Source organism: Camponotus floridanus, unplaced genomic scaffold (assembly GCF_003227725.1).
Source record: "Camponotus floridanus strain SB8 unplaced genomic scaffold, Cflo_v7.5 scaffold1, whole genome shotgun sequence".
NCBI classification, from domain to species: Eukaryota; Metazoa; Arthropoda; class Insecta; order Hymenoptera; family Formicidae; genus Camponotus; species Camponotus floridanus.
Window position 1 is genome coordinate 7,179,809 of NW_020229214.1, and position 22,720 is coordinate 7,202,528.

At 26.3% G+C, this 22,720-nt stretch overlaps 3 protein-coding genes across 4 annotated transcripts in view; 2 read left to right on the plus strand and 1 right to left on the minus strand.

Annotated features, from left to right (window-relative positions):
• Nucleotides 1–13: 13 nt before the first annotated feature.
• LOC105250164 lies at nucleotides 14–4,107 on the plus strand. Of its 2 annotated transcripts, none has more exons than XM_011256126.2 (3): nucleotides 14–95; nucleotides 645–2,892; nucleotides 3,557–4,107. In XM_011256126.2, the coding sequence occupies exons 2-3, from the start codon at nucleotides 1,222–1,224 to the stop codon at nucleotides 3,788–3,790; spliced, it is 1,905 nt and encodes a 634-aa protein (XP_011254428.1). In that variant the 5' UTR covers nucleotides 14–95; nucleotides 645–1,221; the 3' UTR covers nucleotides 3,791–4,107. The 2 variants fall into 2 exon arrangements, with proteins under 2 accessions (XP_011254428.1, XP_011254427.1); XM_011256125.2 differs by lacking the exon at nucleotides 14–95 and adding an exon at nucleotides 105–150.
• Nucleotides 4,108–6,269: 2,162 nt separating this feature from the next.
• Nucleotides 6,270–13,312, plus strand: LOC105250169. The gene is made up of 11 exons (XM_025407818.1): nucleotides 6,270–6,488; nucleotides 6,959–7,095; nucleotides 7,179–7,324; nucleotides 7,821–7,983; nucleotides 8,314–8,569; nucleotides 8,896–9,036; nucleotides 9,131–9,993; nucleotides 10,057–10,368; nucleotides 10,494–10,598; nucleotides 11,237–11,295; nucleotides 13,143–13,312. The coding sequence occupies exons 1-10, from the start codon at nucleotides 6,464–6,466 to the stop codon at nucleotides 11,288–11,290; spliced, it is 2,202 nt and encodes a 733-aa protein (XP_025263603.1). The 5' UTR covers nucleotides 6,270–6,463; the 3' UTR covers nucleotides 11,291–11,295; nucleotides 13,143–13,312.
• A 6,818-nt stretch (nucleotides 13,313–20,130) lies between these two features.
• Nucleotides 20,131–22,720, minus strand: part of LOC105250165 — a 54,353-nt gene continuing 51,763 nt past the window's right edge. Inside the window, exon 9 of the mRNA XM_011256127.3 lies at nucleotides 20,131–20,500. Within this exon, the coding sequence (XP_011254429.2) occupies nucleotides 20,296–20,500 (205 nt within the window). The 3' untranslated portion in view covers nucleotides 20,131–20,295. The remainder of the gene's footprint in view (nucleotides 20,501–22,720) is intronic.

Consider the following 22,720-nt stretch of genomic DNA (forward strand, 5'->3'; position numbering starts at 1 on the left):
TATTATATTATGTTTATCTCGATGCTACGCTGGCAAATATCAACAAGTAACTGTCAATTCTACCATCAAGCTATGAAGTCCAATGACGTTTGCAGGTTAGATTTCTGAATGCTAAGCAAAGCGACATAACCTCACTCGTTACTGCAACAAGTACACACATCTAATTTTTTAATAATATTTTCTCAATAATTTTCAATATTCAATAGCATTTCGCGAATTCTAACAAAATGAAAATTTTCAATGTTATGTTTCATTTCGAAAATTTTACAATTTAGCGGCTATATATCGCTTCTTCGTTAAAAGCATTTCAAAATTGCGACGAAATAATTAGACGGGAAAAAATTACGTCAGAAATCTCATACATACATAAATTACAAGACAAATAATAAGTGCAATTGATTTTAAATTGACTTTAATTTGTGTTTTGCTATTGTTTCTCAATAAATTTTATTAAATTTGTTTGCAACTTGATCTCTTTTGGATGCAATAAAAGACCAAGAAAATAAAGCGACAAAATTTATTTTGAAACAAATATTTAAATATATTATATATATATATATATATATATATATATATATATTTAATTCTTTTTCCACTAATTGTTAATTGTAAATATCCTTAACGCATCTCATAATTATTTTCAGCTATAGGAGAATATTCTGAAGATAAAACGCAGATAAAATTATATAAAATTTGTTACATTAAATTGCGAAGAGGAAAAACTTGAAGATTACTTGATCTTAGCACAATTTCAATGTGTGCAATTTCTATGAAAGAAAAGGATTGGAAAATCTCTCGACATTCAAAGATTACAATTTCAGCCATGGATTATAAAGGAGAGAACATAACAGTCATAATTTACAGTTTAAACTATGGAAAGCTTTGAAAGGAATGTGAACTATGAGAAAAATATTTGAAAACTATTTTCACTCTCTTTTGAAAATTATAATACCAACTGTAAGCTATTAAAAGGAAGATTTTTATGTTTATGGTGTTTTGAAAGCTATAACATTAACCGCAAATTATGGACAGGAAGACTTATTTACTTTCAAAGGCAACTAATTTAATTATGAAAAAGAGGAATTTGAAAGTTACAATTTACCTCTCAAGCTAAAATTATGAAGATGAAGGATACAAAAGGCATTTGATTTTTGAAATCTATAACTTCAATTTTGAATTATGAACTAGATTTACTTGATTTTTAAGAACAATATCACAACTATGCCACATCCTTGTGTCGTCTGTGGCCGTTCACGTATGAATCCTAACAATCGCGAGGAAGAGTACATGTTCTTTGGCTTTCCAGTGAACGATGAGCAACGTTGCCGCTATTGGCTTGAGTTTTGCGGTCGTGAGGATCTTTACAAGCTTACAAAAAAACAACTTCTTCAACGTATGGTTTGCTCTAAGCATTTCCAGTCGCAAGATTTTCTCAATGAGTACTTGGACCGCTTAAATCATACTGCGGTTCCATCAGTTTATGATCCCAAGCAGAGTTTGTATAATATAACATGTGTTCTTTGTGGAAGAACACGAAGAGATCCTCCTACTGCAGATTATGATGGAACAACCTTCCATCATTTTCCTGGGGAAGAATTTCGCTGCCTCAAATGGCTGGATTTTGTTGGCGTAGACTCTTATTACAGATTGACAAGGAAAGAAATTCTCTTTTGTTATATCTGTTCTAAGCATTTTGATCGTTCCCAGTTTGTTCCAGGATTCAAAGGGAGATTAATGGAAAATGCTGTTCCTAAGTTTCGTGATGCAGATCACGTGGATCAATCAGAGCCGTCTATTGTCGATTCGCAGGTAGAATCGAAACTTTTCAGCTTTCCGGATAAGTGCAAGAAGCTGGAGTCGTTGCCTACTGAAGTACTAGAAAGCCAAGCTTGCGCGGCTTGTGGTCGGTTAAGATCCGATCCGAGAAATAAGATTGAACATTACAAATTTCATCCGTTCCCGGCATACGAAATAGGTCGATGTTTACGCTGGTGTCAGTTTCTCGGCCGCGAAGATCTGCTCAAAATGTCGCCCAATCAGATACGCAAGCTTGTGCTGTGTTCCAAACATTTTCAAGCTAAGCAGAGTTTCCACAAGATTGGGCCATGTGACGCAGTGCCTACAATAAAGGATATTGCAGAAAGCGAAAATGTTTCTGAGCAAAATGAAGATGATCAATACCTTGATGGAGAAGATGGTAAAGACTCTTCTAAGGTCTTTAAACGTCCAGTTTCTAGGCCACTTGTATCCAGCAAGAAACCCAAGGTTGACAATAAACCTGCGCCATTGGCTAAAAAACGAGGAAAATCACGAAGACCGACTTCTATTAATATTCCTAGACTTAATCCTAACAATACGGAGAACCAAATTAAAAAACTACCTCTTCCGCCTACGACTAATTGGAAGATCCAATTGGGGGATCAATTTCAACCAATTACAATTAATAATGTCGCTTCAAATAATGTTACGAATAATCTTCAGGGAAGCGTTAAGAAGATTATAGTGCCGTTTTCTGGAGATATATCGACGCTTGGTGCTCCGATACCAGTTCATAGTTTGTCGAGTATTCCTCCGGGACTATTAATTAAGATAAATCTGCCAGAACAAGAACAGCAAAATCTTCAAAAAGCATCGAGAATAAAAAAACAAAACAAGATGAAAAATTATACGAGCAATTCGAGCGAACAACAAATCTGGATGAAAAACAATCAAACTTCTACTATCTTGCAAAAAACGAAACAAAACATGGACAAAAGTTTAGTGGAAATTTTATCAATGTCTACAGAATCTAATGAAGAGATTTTAAATTCTAATAAGGTACAAGTACAGGAAGAAGAAACGCTTCCGCATTCCTTGGAGATTTTGGAAGACGAAACTGGGCTGCAAGTCAGTGTAAGTTAAACAAAATATACTTGCTAATGGACAACAATTATATAAATACGCACAATTGTGAATATATATTCAAAAATTATAATTATATACAATTTATTTTTTAATGATTAAAAAAATATTTGCTAAAAGCAATTACACATACACACACACACCCACACACACACACACACACACACACACACACACACACACACACACACACACACACACACACACACACACACACACACACACACACACACACCCACACACACACACATATACATACATATATAGATATGATAATTATCTGCATTAAATAATTTTAATTTTGGTTTTAGATAAAGATTTGTAAATATATATACAAATATATAACTGTTTACCGTTATTTACAAACCATAAAATGATTAGAAATACAGTTATATAAACTCTTGTATATTAGATATTTCTGCAATTAATTAACAAATATGATTGATAGATGATGTGTACCCACATACACATATATTTATTTACTAGTAATTAATAATTTGAAATCAGACAAAACAAATATTTGATAATTAGAGAATAAATAATTGTAATATTTAATAAATTATATGATATCTATAATATCATTTATAATGATTATTATATCTGTAATATTGGAATAAAAATAATTTTGAATAATTATTTATTCAAAATATTGCAGGTAAAGAAGAAGCATTATTTTGAGGAATTAGAGGATTTGAAACAAAATGTAATGAAAAGGAGGAAAAGACGACGGAAGAAGATTACAGGAACTATGAGAAGAACCATGTTTCCTATCAGAAGCGAGATTAGGCATTTCTTGAGAAAAATAGCACCGTTAGTGCATCGGTTACCAACACGGGCCAGAGCAACGTTAAAGCTGTCAATTGTCAATATGGTGATTGATCAACTCTAAAGCTGCAAAGATATATTTTACAATCGAAATTCTTTCTTCTCGACTACATTGATTGATGAACAGTCGAAGAAGTTTTCAAAAATATAATTAGGATTTAGATTTGTTTCGTTTTAAGTATTGAAAAACATTGGATAGTTCGGAAATGTCGTTAAAGTTTGAATTTATTTCATTTTCGACGAACTGCAATCATACTCCTCTATTCTAGAATTATATAATTCGGCATTATTTTTCAAAATAACACGGGATCTTGGCGCTTTATATTCACAGAATAAATATAGCATTGACATTTTCTATTTTTAACTCATTTTTTTTTTCATCTAATGATCACGTGATTAATGTGTAATAAAAAAAAATAAAAAAAGAATTCTAGTTTATATATACATATATTTATAAGTCTACAGCTGATTTTGAATAGGTAGAGACAGAATAAAGGAATTCTACTATATTATTTTTTAATTATGCAGTATGTTTATTAAAATATTAATTCAAAATGTTTATTGAAAAGGTTCTAGCAACTTTTATTTACTTTCGCAATTCATGATATATTTATAGTAAATATTCATAATTTGTAGTAGTTTTGCAAAAAAACCGTCTTGGATCTCGAATAATAAATTTTTGTTCGAGAATATTAGAGCCTTTAAAATATCAAAAAATAATGGAATTTACATAATCTTCATAATAATATTCTTCATAATTTATAATTTCTATTTGTAAAAAAAATATTTAATATATATATATTTTTTAAATGTCTTTAATTATATTAGTCGATTATTGTCCAAAAATTTCGAAAATTTTATCTCTTTTTTTAATGCTCAATATAAAAAATATAAAATAATAATTTCAAAAAAAGAAAAAAAATTTAAAAATATACCTATATAGATAAATGTTTAATATGTATATAAGTCACTTTCTATCGATTTTTTTAAACTTACATGTTTTTAACTTATAGTTTATGTATTTTAAAAGTGTAGAAGAATTATCGATGTTTAAATAGAAATAGAGAGAGAAAGAGAGAAAATTGCTTTATAAATTTTAAAATAATTAGCGCCTAGAGAGAAATAAAGAACCATTGTTATAAAAATTAGATAACAATTAGAAATAAGGATTCTTTATCTTTTCTTAAAGGTTATTTAAATTAGCATCATATAATAATATAAAAAAAAAGATATATATAATTTTTCCCCTCATATCAAGCCCATAATCAGGGGGGAGGGGACAAATGGGGGCATTGTCCCCCCTGGCAAATTTTTATTTTATTTGTTTTCTAATACTCTGCATATTTAAGACACTAGGCAATAAAGGAATTTTTTTCTTTCATTTTTAGAAACTATTATGTTTCCTAAGAATTTTCAATAACGAGACAACTCGAAAATTACAATTTTAAACATTTTAATATTTACTTGATTGTAATTTGATATTATTTCTTATGAAATATTGCATCGATATTTAAATAATAAAAAAATAATGTATTTTGTGCATTGGAAAAGAGTTTTTGAGACTGCCCCCTCTAACATAACTAGAATTTTATTTGCCCCTTCTAACATAACGGGCTGGTTACGGGCATGCCTCATTATTATATGATGCCAATTTAAATTATATATTTATATTACAAGTAATTTTAAAAAGAATAAAATTATTGTAAGGGATAAAAATGAAAAGACATTGCTTTACTACAGACATTGTTATATTAAGATACGAAATTGTTATTTTATTAATAGAAATTGATATTTTTTTTATGGTTGTTAGGTAGTATTATTTTACAAAAAAAAGATTCATATATGATGGCAATGTTATGTATGTAAATATTATATTTAAACGTGATTATACAAAAGGATAAGAGTAACTTATTTAAATATGTGCACACATATACATGTATGCCACACATACATAACACACACGTAGAGAACATTGATTATTTTTTTCAATAAAATATATATTTTTTTCAATAAAATATTTTTTTCTCTTTATAACCACGTGCGTGTGTGTGCATATTTAAAAAATTATATTTTTTTGTATGTTTTATTAAATATAATTTTCAAGAATTGCACTATGGAAAAATATGGTCTTTTTCAAATTATTTAACCCTTTGAATTTACTAGTATCACATCGGAACGTCCCGTTTGACCAATCAGAGAGTTTTTATTTTGAATTGACCAATTGACGATGGCTGCGGTTGGGAAGACGCTCTAGATGTTTTGAAGCATTTGATCGACCAATCAGGACAAAAGGAGTAAAGATTTCTTTTAACCTGATTGGTCAATCAAATGCTTCAAAGCATTCATAGCATCTTCCCGACCGTAGCCAAAGTCAATTAGATGCCATACGGTTGAATCCGCTGAATGTGGCCAATGGCCGCTAAGTAACAATTGAACATGATTGGTTTCTACCTTCAGGTCCGACCAATCAGTTACGAATTACATCGGAAAACTAGTAATGTTGCCCAACTGTTGGTGCGTTCGTTTACGCAGTCGCTGCCGTAGATGTCATTCGTTTATCAATAGTGTACGTGATGTAAACTATAGATTAACAAAGGACATTCGTGACAGCGACTCGTCAACAAAAATGTTTTGAGAGAGAGATAAAGTATTTCACAAAATTAAAATATTACCTCCTACTTTGTTTGCGAATTTATATATACATTGAATTATATTTGATGTTTGTGATATTTTCGACATGTGGTGTCTTAAAGGAAGCGAAGGTATATATGTGTGTGTATGTGTATGTATGGTTAGAAATGAAGTTGTTTATATTCAAAGTTTTAATATTTTATATTAAAATATAAAGTTTAGACTTCTTTTAATTCTCAATTTTTATAACTAAATAAATAAGAAGCAAATATGTAGGTATAGTAAATAATAACCCTAACAACACACATGTCCAAAAGATGTTTAGAGATCATCGAGAGCACATCCAGAGGATATAAAATATCCTTTGGCTATCCTCTAGATATTCTATAGACGTCTTTTGGACATGTGTGTTGTTAGGGAAATAAGAATTCAGTTATATGTAAAGCTAAAAAGTGAGATGATAAATTAATTAGAATCTCCAATGCATGATTTGAAAAATTTTAAACCTGTTTTATAATTTTATCATCTTATATTTTAATGATTCTTGTATATGCATTTATATTATTAATAACAAATGTTGAAAATTAACAATTTATTCTAGGTCTTTGTGTTTACATCTTGCCAAATCAGAAGAAATCCTTTGGCAACTCATATCAAAGTGACATCAAGTTAAAGGAAGATGTCAGAATTAGTGAATTTCATGCAGAAGTTTCTGTGGAATCAACAAGAGAATCAGACGTAAATTTGTTTTTATTAATCTGTGCCAATTCGCTCTAATTTGTTCTCTTTCCAAAAATATTAAAAATGTTAAATTTTTTTAGACACAATATAAATGTATTATCAGTAATCTATCTAAATATGAAACAATTATTATAAGAGATGGGGAGGAAAAAAGACTATCTACAAATGATAAATTTATATTAAAATCTGGCGATGTGATGCAATTTGGCCAGAAATATACCTTTGTGTAAGAATTTCATAGATTTGATAGAATCTATATATATATATATATATATATATATATATATATATATATATATTATATTTATTTATGTTTTATAAAAACAATGTCTTATTGCACAATTTTTTTATTTATGTTTACAAACTTTTATTTATATTTGTATATATATATGTATATATACAGGATATATCATAATTTGTATCCATGAATTACATAGCATTATTTCTTAATAAAAATGAATAAATCTTAATAAAAATATCCGAATCATTTTTGTCTATAATGTTTAACGAAAAAGAAATTATTAAATAAATGTCATCTTATTAATATCTCTTTAGGCATTTATCTGTAAACTGTGCATCGAGTATAGTAATACAGTAATAATGCAATAGTAACATATACTATTTAAATAGATGTTACATAACTTAAAATTATTAATTTTTATATAATATTTCTTTTTAATTTTTTTGACTGATTAATTTTTATAATAAATTTATTTTTGTAGCGCATTGTACCATTTATTTGTGATTGTGAGATCTGGTTTAAGTGATGAAGATACAAAGAGATTAAAGGATATTGTGGATTATTTGGGAGCAAGTTTAGCTGAAACTTGGGACAATTCCTGCACACACTTGACAGTAGCTAAAAGCGTTCTATTTACCACAAAAGTAAGATCTTCTATAATTTCTCATATATTTTTTTAATTATTAAAAATTATAATTATTTAAAAGACTTTTCGAAAGTATTTTGCGAACAAAAGAAATTTAAAAAATTTTTGCTTAAAATTAAGTCTAAAAAGTTTAGTTTAAGAAGTTTACTACAGTATAATTTCCTTACAGTAAAACTTCCTTAAAAACATATTGTTTGATATTATTGTTATATACTTTTTACATTAAACAAAAAATTACAAAAAATTTTATTTACAAAAATATAAAACAATTAGAAAAGCAAAAGAAAATGTCTTTGTTGATTTTCACTTGCATTTCTTTTGTGTGCAGTTAGCTTGTGCATTGGCTTCTGCTAAGTCTATTGTCACAATTACATATTGGGAAGCAGTAAATATAGCTATCAAAGATTCCAAAGAATTACCAAAAATTGAAGATTTTCTACCACAAGTAAAAGAGGAATGGCTAAAAGTTTGTTCGAAATTGTTTCTACCGAACGAAAAACGTAAAACACTATTCAAGGGTTTGTCGTTTGTGCATTTTTGCCCGAAGCAATATTTCGCATATGTACTATTAATTAATGCAGCAGGTAACCAAATCTATTAATTCTGTGAGTTTTGTATAGTGCAAATGTAATTTTACATATTGAAATAAGAAAAAAACTTAAATATATGATAAATAACATAATCTGTTATATTATAATATTAAATACTTTTTTTTATTGTATAATTAATTTTCTAGATTTTTAATTATTTTAATTATTTTTTTGTAATATAATTATGTTTAAACTCTTTTCTTTTTAATGAGTTTAATTTTTTATGTTTGTAACTCTTATACGCTCTTATACACTCTATTAAACTCAGTACTTTTTCTTATCAGTTTATAAATATTTTAAAATAAGGTTATATATTTCAGGTGGTAAATCATGTGTATATCCCACAAGAAGACCCTTAAGACCTCGAGATCTCACTGCAAAAAATGCTATTGTTATACAGCAACCTGCTAATGATTCTTCACAATTAACTCAAGTTATTGCAGTTGATTATCCTGTCATTTGTAAGTAATTGAATTATATTATTATAAGGGAAAAATGAGAGAGAGAGAGTAGTGAATAGAATAATACATAGAATAATTTTTGTTAATATTATAGATTGCAAGTTACAAGCTGTCAAACGTAGAATGATTTCTGATACAGAAATTCCTCTTGCAATTCTGTATTGCTCCACGACAATGTATTGTAATCCCAAATTCGATTTTGCTACATTTGTAAAATTAAAGACGCTTTCTCCATCTGATACGATAATAATCGAGGATACGCAGGATGTTGAGAATGCTGCTAAGAAACCAATCGAAAGAAATATTATTCCTGAAACTTGCAATTCTCCAAATAATAAAAAAGTTTCAAAACAAATTAATTTTTCTGATGAGAACAAACAAAGTATATATAACGCTAGTGAAAGTAATATTGCGATAAAGGATAAGCAGAACGCTGATAATAGAGAAAATAAACGGGAAATAATTCCCGAGACATGTGACTCTCAAAATAATGAACACATTTTGAAAAAAACTCTCTTTTCTGACGAAAATGAGCAAAATAATATTTTTAGCATCAGTAAAGATGATATAGGAATGAAAATTCAAAACGACGAAAATAATTTAAAAAATATCTATTTTTTTAACGAAAATCAACAAAATAATATTTTTAATAATAAGAAGAATAATTTTGTAAGCAATATTGTTTCTAGAAAGGTCAATAAACAACCTCAAATTATTCCTGAAAGTTGTAATTCTTTAGAAGAAAAAGTGAATAACATTCTTTCTACCGAAAGTAATAATAAGCAAATTCTTACTACTGTCAATACTTGTAAATTTAATGAAAATAATAGTTTAAGTAATTTTGCCATGGAAGAAGAAAATAGTGAACTACAAGAAAAGAAGGATTTTGCAGAAAATAGTTCGATTCTTGCACAAGATTATAAAAGAAAAGAAGAAAATAAATATAATTTTCAACAACTGGGAAATATGTTTATAAATAAAAATAATAGTTCGACTTTTGAAAGTAATAATTCTAATTGTAAAGAAAATTTGATTGAAAATGATAATTTAAATGATATTAATGATAAATCTGAAAGTGCGAGATGGGAAAGTTCTAAAAATTCCGCGATATATCCACGAATTGTATCAATAGAGGAAATTGATAAAAATAAAATGTATGTATCGCAAGGAAAGGAAAAAAATATGTTAGGAAAGTATTGCTTTACAGTTGAAGAATCACAAAATTCATTGAAAGAGCAAAAATTAGATTCAGCTTGTAAATCTGAAAATATAAAAGTAAAACAAAATGAAATACAAAAGAAGGATGAGAGAAAAGATGAATATCAAAAAGCAGTAAGTTAATTAGTAATAATTATATTGGTAATAATTATATTGGTTATATTAAAATAATTATATTGGTCTATATAATGTATTATTATATTTATAAAATATAGTCAGTGATATTTAATTAAATATAGTCTATGAGTTTACAGAGAACTAACTGGTACGAAAAATATCTAAACCAAGGATTTACAAATGAGATATTGCGAAAAGATATACCACGTGGTAAAAGATTTATTAAGGTTTGTAAGAATTTTATACAATATTTTTAATGTAATATTAAGTATGTATGTAATAAATACACACACACACATATATGTGTGTGTGTGTGTGTGTGTACAGTGTTTGATTTTAATTGCTCATTTTGAATATTATGTAAATAACATATTATGATGGGAAATGTATGTGTGTGTGTGTGTGTATGTATATTTCAGACAAAATTGTTTGGTTCAAAAGGGAAAAAATAATAGAGATATTAGTATAATCTTGGGTATAAATATTGAAGTCATATAAAGATCAACCTAGTATTTTTTTAATGGAATCATTCTAATTTTGGTTGCATTCTGAAATTCACTGATAGAGCACAGTCTTTGTCTGAAACATTTATCATGATAATGTGTTATTTACAAAATATTCATAATGTGTTATTTACAAAATATTCACTCAATTAAAATGAGAAATCTTATATATATTGTATCATTTAATTATATATTTATATATTTTAATTTTTTTATGTGCGTGCATATACACTGCTATATATTTATTTTCTTTAATATAAATAATTTAAAAATTTAAAAATAGATACATAGCAATGTATATATATTAAAAAAATAGGTAATCTGTATATAAGAAGATTTAATAATTTTTATAATTAATTTAGAAATCCATTATGATCCCTGAGAAGATTCTGAAAGTGGATGACTTTGTCTTGTGATTCAAGTATGTAATTTTATTATAAGAAAGAGTTTATACTTATAAAGCTTAAAATAATTGAGACATTTCTTTAAAAATATTCTCAAGTTATTAGTACTATATTTAAAAAATTTATTTTAGCACTAGAAATATCGTTCTTAAACATTTATCTTTAATAAAAGCAGATTACGTAAATAAATAAAATATTTAAACATATAAAATAATTCAATAAAAAATTTTATTTAATACATTTTATTTAATTTCTTTTTAAAGAATCTACATTTGATTTATATATTTATATTTATATGTACAATTTTCATTTTAATTGTAATTTAAAATTAATATTCATGCGCATATACACACATGCATATAATATCTATTCGTATACCGTCATCCGTCATGATAATATAATTAAAACAAATATATTAAAAAAAGAGTATTTGTAATATACAGGAGGTAAAGAAATAATGTGAACACCTCAAAAATAGTACTATATTTGTTTATTAATAAGATATTTGGCCATTAATTGCCTTTAATATTTTTAGCTTCAATTCTCCTTGGAATAGAATCATAAAATTTTTGAATAGTCTCCAGTAGAATATTGTCCCACATTGTTCTTTTATTTTATTAAGTAATGTCATTTTACAAGATGTGTAACACATCCATACACACAGCTAGAAAAGTTCAATCTTGAAAGCTCTCCTCCAACATTGCTTTAAGCAATTGACAGATATTTTAATAAAAGAATGGTACAATATTCCACTGGAGATTATTCAAAAATTGTATGATTCTATTCTAAGGAGAATTGAAACTATTGAAGGCTGTTTGGTGACCCAATACCTTATTAATAAACAAATATAGTGTATTTATCAGGTGTTCATACTATTTTGTCTACCTCCTGTGTATGTATTACGAAATCTCTATTATAAAGTATGAGTCCTAACACACACACACACACACACACACACACACACACACACACACACACATACATATATATCATATATATATACATTCCTCTTCTTAAAATAATATAAAAAAAAGTTCAATAAAGAACATAATAATGGTGTTATAGCATAATATATAGGATTTCAAAACTGGAAAAATAATTTATAATTCATATTAAGCTTTTTTCTCGATAAATGAATAATATGTAAATAAGTATAAATAACATTATTTATTAGGCATAACATTGTCCATAATATATACAATATATAATATATATTTTGTTCCTTTTTTTATTACACTTTCATGCGTAATACAAAATTAAAATTTACACTTTATAGAAACAAATATTAATATTACTTTATTTATAAAAAATTTTGAAAACAATTACTTTGATTCTGTAATCTACAACTTCTGATTTCTGTAAAAAAAGATATATTTTTACATAAAATATATATTTTTTAAAAAGATATATTTTTACATAAAATAATATTTTATTTTATTGATATCAATTATGCATTTAAAGAATAATGTTTTTATCACTAAAAAATTCTTAAAGCTCTTAAAAGCGGTAAAACTTTTTTGATACTTTTTTAAATTATATTAATTAAATTATATTAATTGAATTACATTAATCGAATGACGATTAATCGAATAACGTTAAATGAATTAATCGAATAACGATAAATGAATTCTTAAATATATATATATATATATATATATATATATATATAAATGCTCAAATATATATATAATAAATAGGATTTGCAATTTTGCAGTTAGAGAATTAATTATAATATGTAATGGAGAAATAGCAATTACAATATTTATACAAATTTTGATTGCATATTTTGCGACGCTTGACAATGCTATTTTCGAATAAGATACTGAATCTGTAGTCATTAATTTGTTTTGTTTATCATTTTCAGAATTTCAGCAGTGATAAACAAATCGATTTTCTACGACTAATTGACACTCTTAAAAATAAAAGTTTGTATAAAGAATAATGAAAAAAAAAGAAAATGTATGTAATACTTAAAAATTATGACGAAACTTTGGCATTTATGTATCTGTATAACAAAATATACGTTATATGAATTTTTTCTTCATCTATGCATTATATTTAAATTTACTCAAATTATTTTTCAACAATTACACAGTAATACAAATATAAATACTAATCACAATAATAAGTTTAATTCTGCACAATTCTTTTTTATTTTAATATTATAAATTCTAGCATTTTCGGATCAATAAAGCAGTTGATTCTCTCTATTTTTCTAATAAATGAAAAAATAACGTGGAAAGAGAATTGAGAGAGTTGGATGGAACGAATGTGGTAGGGAAGAAAGCTTTAGTGTGGTTCAGGTTCTTTATTCAGCTGCATCACGTGCGCATTGCACGTGAATTCGAGCGATTATGCAAATTTCGCATTAAAATGCATTCTATCAAAATCTTCGACTATTCGGCGAAAGATGACACGAAAGGCGTCGTGACGTTTTTACATTAACATCTGTGGTTTACTTTCCTATCTTTAATTCATGATCCATATATAATTGCATTGCTACTATATATAAATATATATATAGTAGTATAACATGTCGTATTTCGATCATATGTTGTGAAATGTTTATTATGTCTTTCTCCCCTTTCCCTCTCTAAAAGACTATTTCTATTTCTCATTTAATTAATATATCTTTTAATTACACACACACACACACACACACACACACATACACCCCCCCCCCACACACATAGTTATTAAAATATGATATAATTATATTTTAATATTATTTTTAATAATATTAAAATAATTTTAATGTAGTTATATTTGAATATTATATAATTCTATATTTACACACATATAAATAGAAAGAAAAAAAGAGAGAGAAAGTATCTCATTTTGAATAGGACAGATCTCAGAAATTAGAGATATATGTATACATATATAAGCAGATGCATACATACATTTTTTTTTTTTAAATTAATTTATCTTGCCGGCAAAAAGATTGCTTTTGTACTAATAATAGATACAAGAAAAATTTATAGTCTTGATTTGCCTTTTGGTACACTAGCTGTTGTGTTTTCACGTTTGTTTACGCAGTCGCTTCGATTAGCGGCTCGAAGAAAGTTCTTAGTCGGAACTTTGCCGAGTTGTACGAAAGATTCTATGAAATGCTGGCTGATTTCCCACTACTGACTTTTCCTTGTAGAGAAATTTGTTTACGACGAAAAATTGTGAAAATGTCTATCTCTTAAGAGAGACATTTTCACATTGATGCTGCAAAGTTTCTTATTTAATACAATAGAATTAAAAAATTTAGCTATTATTTTTAATATTTATTAGTGATGTATTTTATTAATTATAATGATAAATTAAAAAAAAGTTATTGATTATATAAATTAATTATTATTATTATGTACTATTACAAATATTATTATTAACAATATTATTAAGTAAAATATTAGATAATAAAAATTTATGCAGATTTTATGACAAAGAATGCAGTTGCACAAACTTTTTCGATAATTATTTTAATATATAACAATTTATTATATTATTTATAAATAAATTACAACTAAACTGTATATATGTATATATGTACACATACACATACAAAACTTATTTCTTCTTTAATTTTTATTTATACTCACGATTCTTTTTCTGTCTTTGAATCATCATCGTCAATCTTGCAGTTTCTCGCGGAAAAATACATATCGATAATAGATAGAATCGATATATAGCATGAAGAAACTTTGTGAATGTTCAGTCGAGTTTTCTTCGTCTACAAAACTGCAGACGAAGAAAATCGAGAATATCGTTGAATCACAAAGGGATGATGACAATTGAGGATTGACTTACGACAAAGTGCACAAGAAATCTATAGCATTCGAATAAATATATATCAACTCTCCAACTAACATAAGTTTTTATCTGCACATATATGAACCATTTGGAGAATAGATCTTTCTCCACAATTTCTTTTCGCACTAATAAAGCTGATGAAACGGGTTTTTCTCAAGTTCTCAATTTTTCGTGAACATTTCTATGAAGCTTTGAGAAAAATATTCCTAAAATATCTTCACTTATTCACATCCATGAATATAACTATATAATTATTTTATTACCGAATTACATTGTTATAGATGATAATATTATTTGATGAAAAAAGGCGTTTCCTTTCACATTTTAAATGTGTCTTTTTAAGCGGATATTATAATTCTTAGTATTTTATTATAAAATTCTGAGAATTAATAAGTGAGATTTGCGAATATATAACGGACGAATACTGTTTGACGAATATCTTCCATGATATTAGCAGCCTGGAATCTGATCCTGTCTGCGACAGCAACAGAATCAGACCAGTCTCCCTTTGAAGGAACAGATTGGCATGCGGGAGAGCGGTGAGGGTAAGAGAGCGTATATATCCTGCTAATTACGATCTCGGATTTGCTTGTGACGTTAGACGTCTTGAACAGAACGTCTGTTCCTTGACAGATAGATTGAGTTGCCTTTCGCATTATATTAGGGCAATTAATAATAATTGCCTTCCTGTCTTCCGATCCATAAATTGCTATATAAGATCCTATGGTGTAATCTCAGTTTAAAATAATGATTTTTATTTTTGATCTTTAACACAATATACTGCGAAATATCATGCGATAGGTCAAAAGAAAATGTACAGATTAAAAGTGTTAACGCGTAGTATTATGAGATTATAAAAAAAAAAAAAAAAATATATATATATATATATATATACATACATATATAAGTAAAATCTCTCTCATTATACAAGGTGTTTATTTTAAAACTTTCCATCCGTTTATTTCATGAATGACTATTTTTTTGCGAAAAATGCCAAAAGACGTCAATTTTGTTTTCGAAGAAGACATTTAAGTACATTACATTAATTGTAACGAAATTTTTCCATCCCCTTCGTCGGGGTAGTTATATATATATATATATATATATATATATATATATATATACTCTGTCAAAAATCTTAAATGACAATAGAGATCAAATATCATTTTAAAGATTTTTTGATTCTCTATCTTCTGAATTCTCTTTCTTTTTTTTTAATTTAAGTGAATATTTTTCGAGAAATCCCACTTGGAAATTTTAGGTTAAAAATGTTTAACATACGAAGAGAGAGATACATTTTAGAGTAGAATTTATTTATTAGTGATTTAATTTATAACAAATGTTCAAAATGTTATCCATTGTTTCCTAAACAATAATATAAATGATTTTTTCTTTATTTACACACACTATTTTACTTTTTTTTAAATGAATATTTTTTTCACGATAGAATTTTATATTAGAACGACAAATTCTGAGAACAAAATATTATAATATATACATATTTCAAAATTAAGTTTTCAAGATATCCAATTTTTAAGTTAGCAGTCACAATATTATATTTGTGTATTTTAATTATTATAAAAATTATTAAAAATATCAAATATATATTGTAATTTATGTAATTTAATTCTCGGTTATTTTTTAATATTTTTTATTTTACTATTTTAGTACATTATGTAACTATATTAGTCTTTATTGTTAAAAATATAGACAAAAACAACATATGATCGATAAATTTATGAGAATAATCATGAAACTTGATTCTCACAATCTGCGAACATTTGTTTGCGAGATAGACAGGCCTGTGAAATTTATTCGCGATCTGGAAATCTCCACCTCGTCTGTCAGCTACAACCACGAAAATCGGAAAAATCTGCCAGCGCGGGAAAAAGCGCGAATTCGCGAGATTCGCGATGTTGAAGTGGCATTAAAAATAAATTTGACAGGCATATTATCTTGATTATTCTGACGTTAATGCGAATTAATTCGATGGCAGCAATCTATTTAAAATTTATAACAAGAAATGAATTTTTGTATTATATATTTATCATCTCGAAGTTTAATTTACAAAAGTATAAATCAATTAGTTTTAAATTAGTTTAAAATTATTGATTATTTTATGACTGATTGGTACTTCGATCTTTCGTCAAGATCAAAATTTATTATGAATAAAAGTATATATATATATATATATATATATATATATATATATAATTATGCTAATAATTTTATTAATAATTTATAAAAATATATTGACAAAAATTATACCAATGAAAAATAATTATCAATAATAAAATTATCTGAATCATAATTATAGTTGAAAATTCTTTCCAAATATGTTAATAAAAAACTCAGTCTTGAATTATTTATCTTGCAAATGAATATAGCACACAATAATAAAGATAATTAGATTATTAAATCTATAATAATTCTATAATATTTTTTAAAATAGGAAAATGCACGCAAATTATTTATCTAATTTGCAATAGATTTCTTTAACTTTATTGCAAATTTTGAAAAAATTAAATCTATAAATCTCAATAAATACTATAATAACTATATGCGAAAGAAATTTCTTTTTATATTATTTTATTCATTTAATTGTTAAAATGATGATTTATTTTTGATACATTAGAATAAGTATAGCGATCGACGAATTAACTTTGAGATTCTTATTCGCATTTTCTCTCGCTTCGCACCTCATCAAATATTTGCGTGACTTTTCGCGCCTTGATGTATCCGCCGGATCTCTACGTTTGTTGTACTTGGGAATTTGTGGTTCCGCGTAACTTTATTCGCCCTTAGTGAAGGCTTAAACTTTGCTTCTCTTCTCTTCTCTTCGCAAGAAAACTTCCGTCGAGGAAACGTTAACGATGGATTTTCTGAGGGGATCAATAAACAGAGTTTTCTTCTTTGCCTTTTTTAATAACATGACCGATCGATATTGTGATTATATAAATGTGGGCATGTGTATTATATGTCTATGTTTGTGTATGTTTGTGCACATATTTATCTCATTTGACGAATAAAAAAAGGGATTGATTTAATTAAATAATTATTCAAAATAATTTGTAGATTGCAATCCATTTGTTATTTTTCATTGTAATACATTTTTCACATACAGGTGCATATGCAGAGAAAGTAAAACACGAAAAGTAATTTACAAAAGCTCTTTTACGCATTTATAATCATGCGCGTGGTATAAACATTTACGCTTCCCTCTCTTTCATGCTCTTAATTAAACCGTTTTATTTACATAAATGTTGTTATACTTATTTTTAACTTATTAATTCGCAGGCCTTTCTATAATATATAAAGAATCTTATAATTAATAACAATTTTATAATTACTCATAATAGTAATTGTTGGTAATTATTAACTAATAATTGCTAATAACATTTTTACACATAATTATATTGATTCTCTCTTCTTTCTCTTTTTTTCTCTCTCCCTTTCTTTACACACACATACACACACACATCACAATTATTTTTACTTTTTAAAAGTCTTGAATTAATCTTAATTTAATCAAATTATTGAAATATTATTGTTATAGACCATTATTTATCTATAAATCATTAATACCTAACAATTAATTTTTGTTTTATATATTATTTTTTATAATATATAAAAAATATATAAGTAATAAAATCTGTTTTAAAAATGGAATTTTGGTTGATAACAGATTAATTTTTTAACATTATTATTTAAAGTTATTTACATTGACATTTATTGCACTGATAAAACTTGTTTTGATTATCGCTAAATCGGAATTATAATAAAAATATGTATACATATCTCATTGCATAAAACTTATATATTTATGATTATAAATATTAGGCATGCACACGCGCGCGCGCGCGCGCACACACACACACACACACACACACATACACACACATATATATACTCATATATACAATACACATAATATATGCACAATAGCCTTTTTGTACATTAAAAATTTCCTTATCAAAATAAAACTAATGCTAAGCAAGAATTATATGATATGTTTGAATATTCTCTTTTCTTTAAAAAGGATAATTAGTAATGATTAAAATTATTTTTGAAAATATTAAAAATATTAAATTATTATTTTTTTGTTTTAAAATTAATTAAAAGAATAAATTATTTTACGATCATATTCAATTATTCAAGATAAAATTTAAAGATAGATGATAAAAAATTTAAATTTATATTTAAATGTTTCTCTTTAATACATATTGATTTCTTCTTAAAACACTTTCTTTATCTAAATTCTTTCTTAAACAATCAATTATATTTCTGTTATGTAAAATTGTGTATTTTTTTCTAATTATATGTATTAAAAGCTACAAGTTTGTAATTTAAAAATATTCAGTTACAGTAAAACAATTGTCTATAATGATAATTCTCTCTTTATAAAGAATATATAAAATATAAAGAATATTCCCTTATATATATAATATTCATTTAATCGATTATAGATATTATGTTTATATTTTTATTATTTTTGGTACATTATTGAGCAACATTTTGTAAAAAATTAACGGCAAACGCGCGCAAATTAATAAAAATTAACGTTACTTCTAATAAAATTTAAAAAATGTATTATAATTTAATACATTAATTTTTTGTGCATATTATAATTTTCCGAGACGAAAAATATATTATATATGTCCCATATCCCCTGTAACCAGCGTTAATTAATTATAATTATCATTCTATAATAATAATTAATATATTAAACAAATAAGAATGTTAAAATTTTTCTTAGTAAATTGATAAACATATACAATAATAACAAATATATTATAACAACTTTCTAATCAAATTAAAATTAAATTAAATTGATTTTAATTTCAGAAAAAATGTAAAGTATAATTTTTAATGATTGAATGAATTAAAATGTTTAGTATATTTCCACCAAATCAACAAAAGAAATGATGAATAAACAATAATCAAATGTCCATCTTTTAGATTAATAAATTAAAAGTAAATTTGATGAAACTCGATTTGTATAATTCATTTTTCTGACCGAGGGGTTTAATGTAATCAATTTAATTAAATAAACAGTTTAATTTAATTTGTATTTATGAATGGATAGAAGAAATAATGGAAATATCATAAACAAAAATGGAATCAAATCTCCTCAGAATCTATCAATATCTTTATAGAAAAAGATTCCTTTACATGTTTTTACATCATAATTAATTATCTTCAATCATGATCAAAGACTATAATTTCGAGTCGATTTTGTCATCACGAATAACCTGTTGCGAAGAGTTTTCACGGGCAATGCAATCGCGAACAGCTTGCAGGACAATACCTATTCGTCGGTCCAATGCGTTTAGATGGGGTTCCCATAAAACAGGAGCTACGGGATCTTTCGCCATGCTCTGCCGCATAGCGGCGCTAAGCCGTATAGGCCCGTTGTGAAAGCTGTAATCAAAATTAAAAATTATAATAAAATTTTGTGTTAATAAAGTTTTATGTATTTGCGTGTGCGTGCACGCGCATATATATGTGTACCTGTGTATGTACACACAGACATACAATATACAATATATACATATATAATATATAATGTCTGTATATAAAATTTTTAATGATTATATTAAATAATAATAAAAAAAATTTGAATGATATTTTATAAAAAATTGTAAATAATATTATATAAAATTATGTGTGTGTGTGTGTGTGTGTGTGTGTGTGTATCGGTGTCAAATTTAAATTTGTAGTTGATATTTGCATATGTATTAATTATCTCATATAAGTATTAATACTTTTTGATATTAATAGTTAATAATTGTGTTGTTCTAATGAATTGATTTGAATCATTTAACCTCCACTGTGCATTGTGAGTGAGATTCAACAGTAATATCCTGCTGCGAAACACTGAGCGAGATCAATAGCAATGGGAGCGGGTTGATTCACGCGTGTTTGTTTACTGTATTTATTATTACGTATAAAGCCACCGTTCGTATTTGCCATTATAGCATTGGCATTTTGAATTTTCATATCGAACGAGAACGCGTTGGAAATGACGTGTTGGAAATGTGGAATAAATGGTGTTAGCATGTTAATCAATTTATGCAGTTCTAATTATTTATGTATTTCGTATTTTTAACTTTCAATTTAATTGTAATTGACCGTCCGTATTTTAATAACATTTTTTTAAGGAAATATACTCCTGGACAAAATTAATGCATAATTTTTTTTACTTTTTCTTTAAAATTTAAATATTAGCTTTTAAAGAAAAAGTAAGAAAAAATTACGCGTCGTATTAATTTTGTCTATATATATAGGGGTATATATTTGCACATATATTTTTGCACAATATATAATATATTCTGCGTGTTTTGCATCAATTGTAATTATAATCAAACATTACAAGTATATCATGTGATCATCGATAAATTGCTACAATAGATTAATTAAAGCGATTATTATTGTATCGAAAGATATATTTAGACCATGAGAGATAAGTTCATAAATCTTTCATATGTATGTATGTATGCATATGAAAGCGGATATATATGTATATAAAGTATAGTGCATATCTTTTAATGATAGAAAATTATATTACTTCGTTTATTACTTTCTTGTGAAATCGATTTTTTCTAAAGAAAATATCAAACAAAATCATCATTTATCTCATTTTTTAATTTTTAGTATCATATGTTTTTATAATTAAGAATAAGCTTCAAATTAAAGTTCTAATCAACTAAATTTTTTCAATTAAATGAAGAATGTATAATTTGTCTGTTTGATTAAAATATTATATATATATATATATATATATATATATATATATATGGAAAATTATATACATTACATGAAATAGATTAAAAACATTTTTGTATTTAAAGAAAAATAATTACTCAATTACTAACAAAAATCTAAATTATATTAAATTAAAACTAAATCGTGCAAATTGTAAAGTACTTTATTGTTTGTGAAGTTTAATATGTAAAGTTGCAAAAAGTTTAGTTTATAAAAAGTTTTTTTAATCGATTCAAATAATCTTTCATACTTTCCTATAATTAAAAAATTATTATTTATTATATCATTGTAATTGTTCATTATTTTTGCTAAAGATAAATCTATTTAAATTGATCAAAGGAACGTACTTATTGTTAGAAGCTATAAAGTATGACACCATTTATCTCAATTTTTTAATTTTTAGTATCATTTGTTTTTATAATTAAGAATAAAATAAAATAAGATCAATTTTATACACGCACGTAAACTCGCATTGACAATGAAAGCAACCAGGTAAACAAAAGTCTCGGGATGAAAAGGCTATTCGATCTCGAAGCTCATCCTTCCTCCTTAATCCTAAAAGAAAGTCCTCCAAGGACTCCCCGGTGAGTAGCCAGCCAGTGGCAAAGCAAAGTACTTTGAGAGAGTCTACTTTTATCCAACGTGACGTGCCACGTTGTGTGCGTATATGCGCACGCGCGCGTATGTGTGTGTGTGTGTCACCTCGTATAAATAGAGCCCAAGTCGAGTGTCTGCTCAAGCCGATACTTTATTCATTGGCAGTCCCACCAACCCTTCCAGGAGGCTTCCATTATCGTTCTGAAAGCTTCCGACCGTCTGGTTGTTGATCTAAAAACCCACGTTCGCTCTGAAAAGCGTCTCGAGGCTATTATCAAT

Coding starts and splice junctions, on each gene's coding strand:
- LOC105250164 (XM_011256126.2), top strand. CDS start 1,222: ATGCCACATCCTTGTGTCGTCTGTGGCCGTTCACGTATGAATCCTAAC. Junction 2,893..3,556: donor AAACTGGGCTGCAAGTCAGT/GTAAGTTAAACA, acceptor AAAATATTGCAG/GTAAAGAAGAAGCATTATTT.
- LOC105250169 (XM_025407818.1), top strand. CDS start 6,464: ATGTGGTGTCTTAAAGGAAGCGAAG. Junction 6,489..6,958: donor GTGTCTTAAAGGAAGCGAAG/GTATATATGTGT, acceptor AATTTATTCTAG/GTCTTTGTGTTTACATCTTG. Junction 9,037..9,130: donor AGTTGATTATCCTGTCATTT/GTAAGTAATTGA, acceptor TTAATATTATAG/ATTGCAAGTTACAAGCTGTC.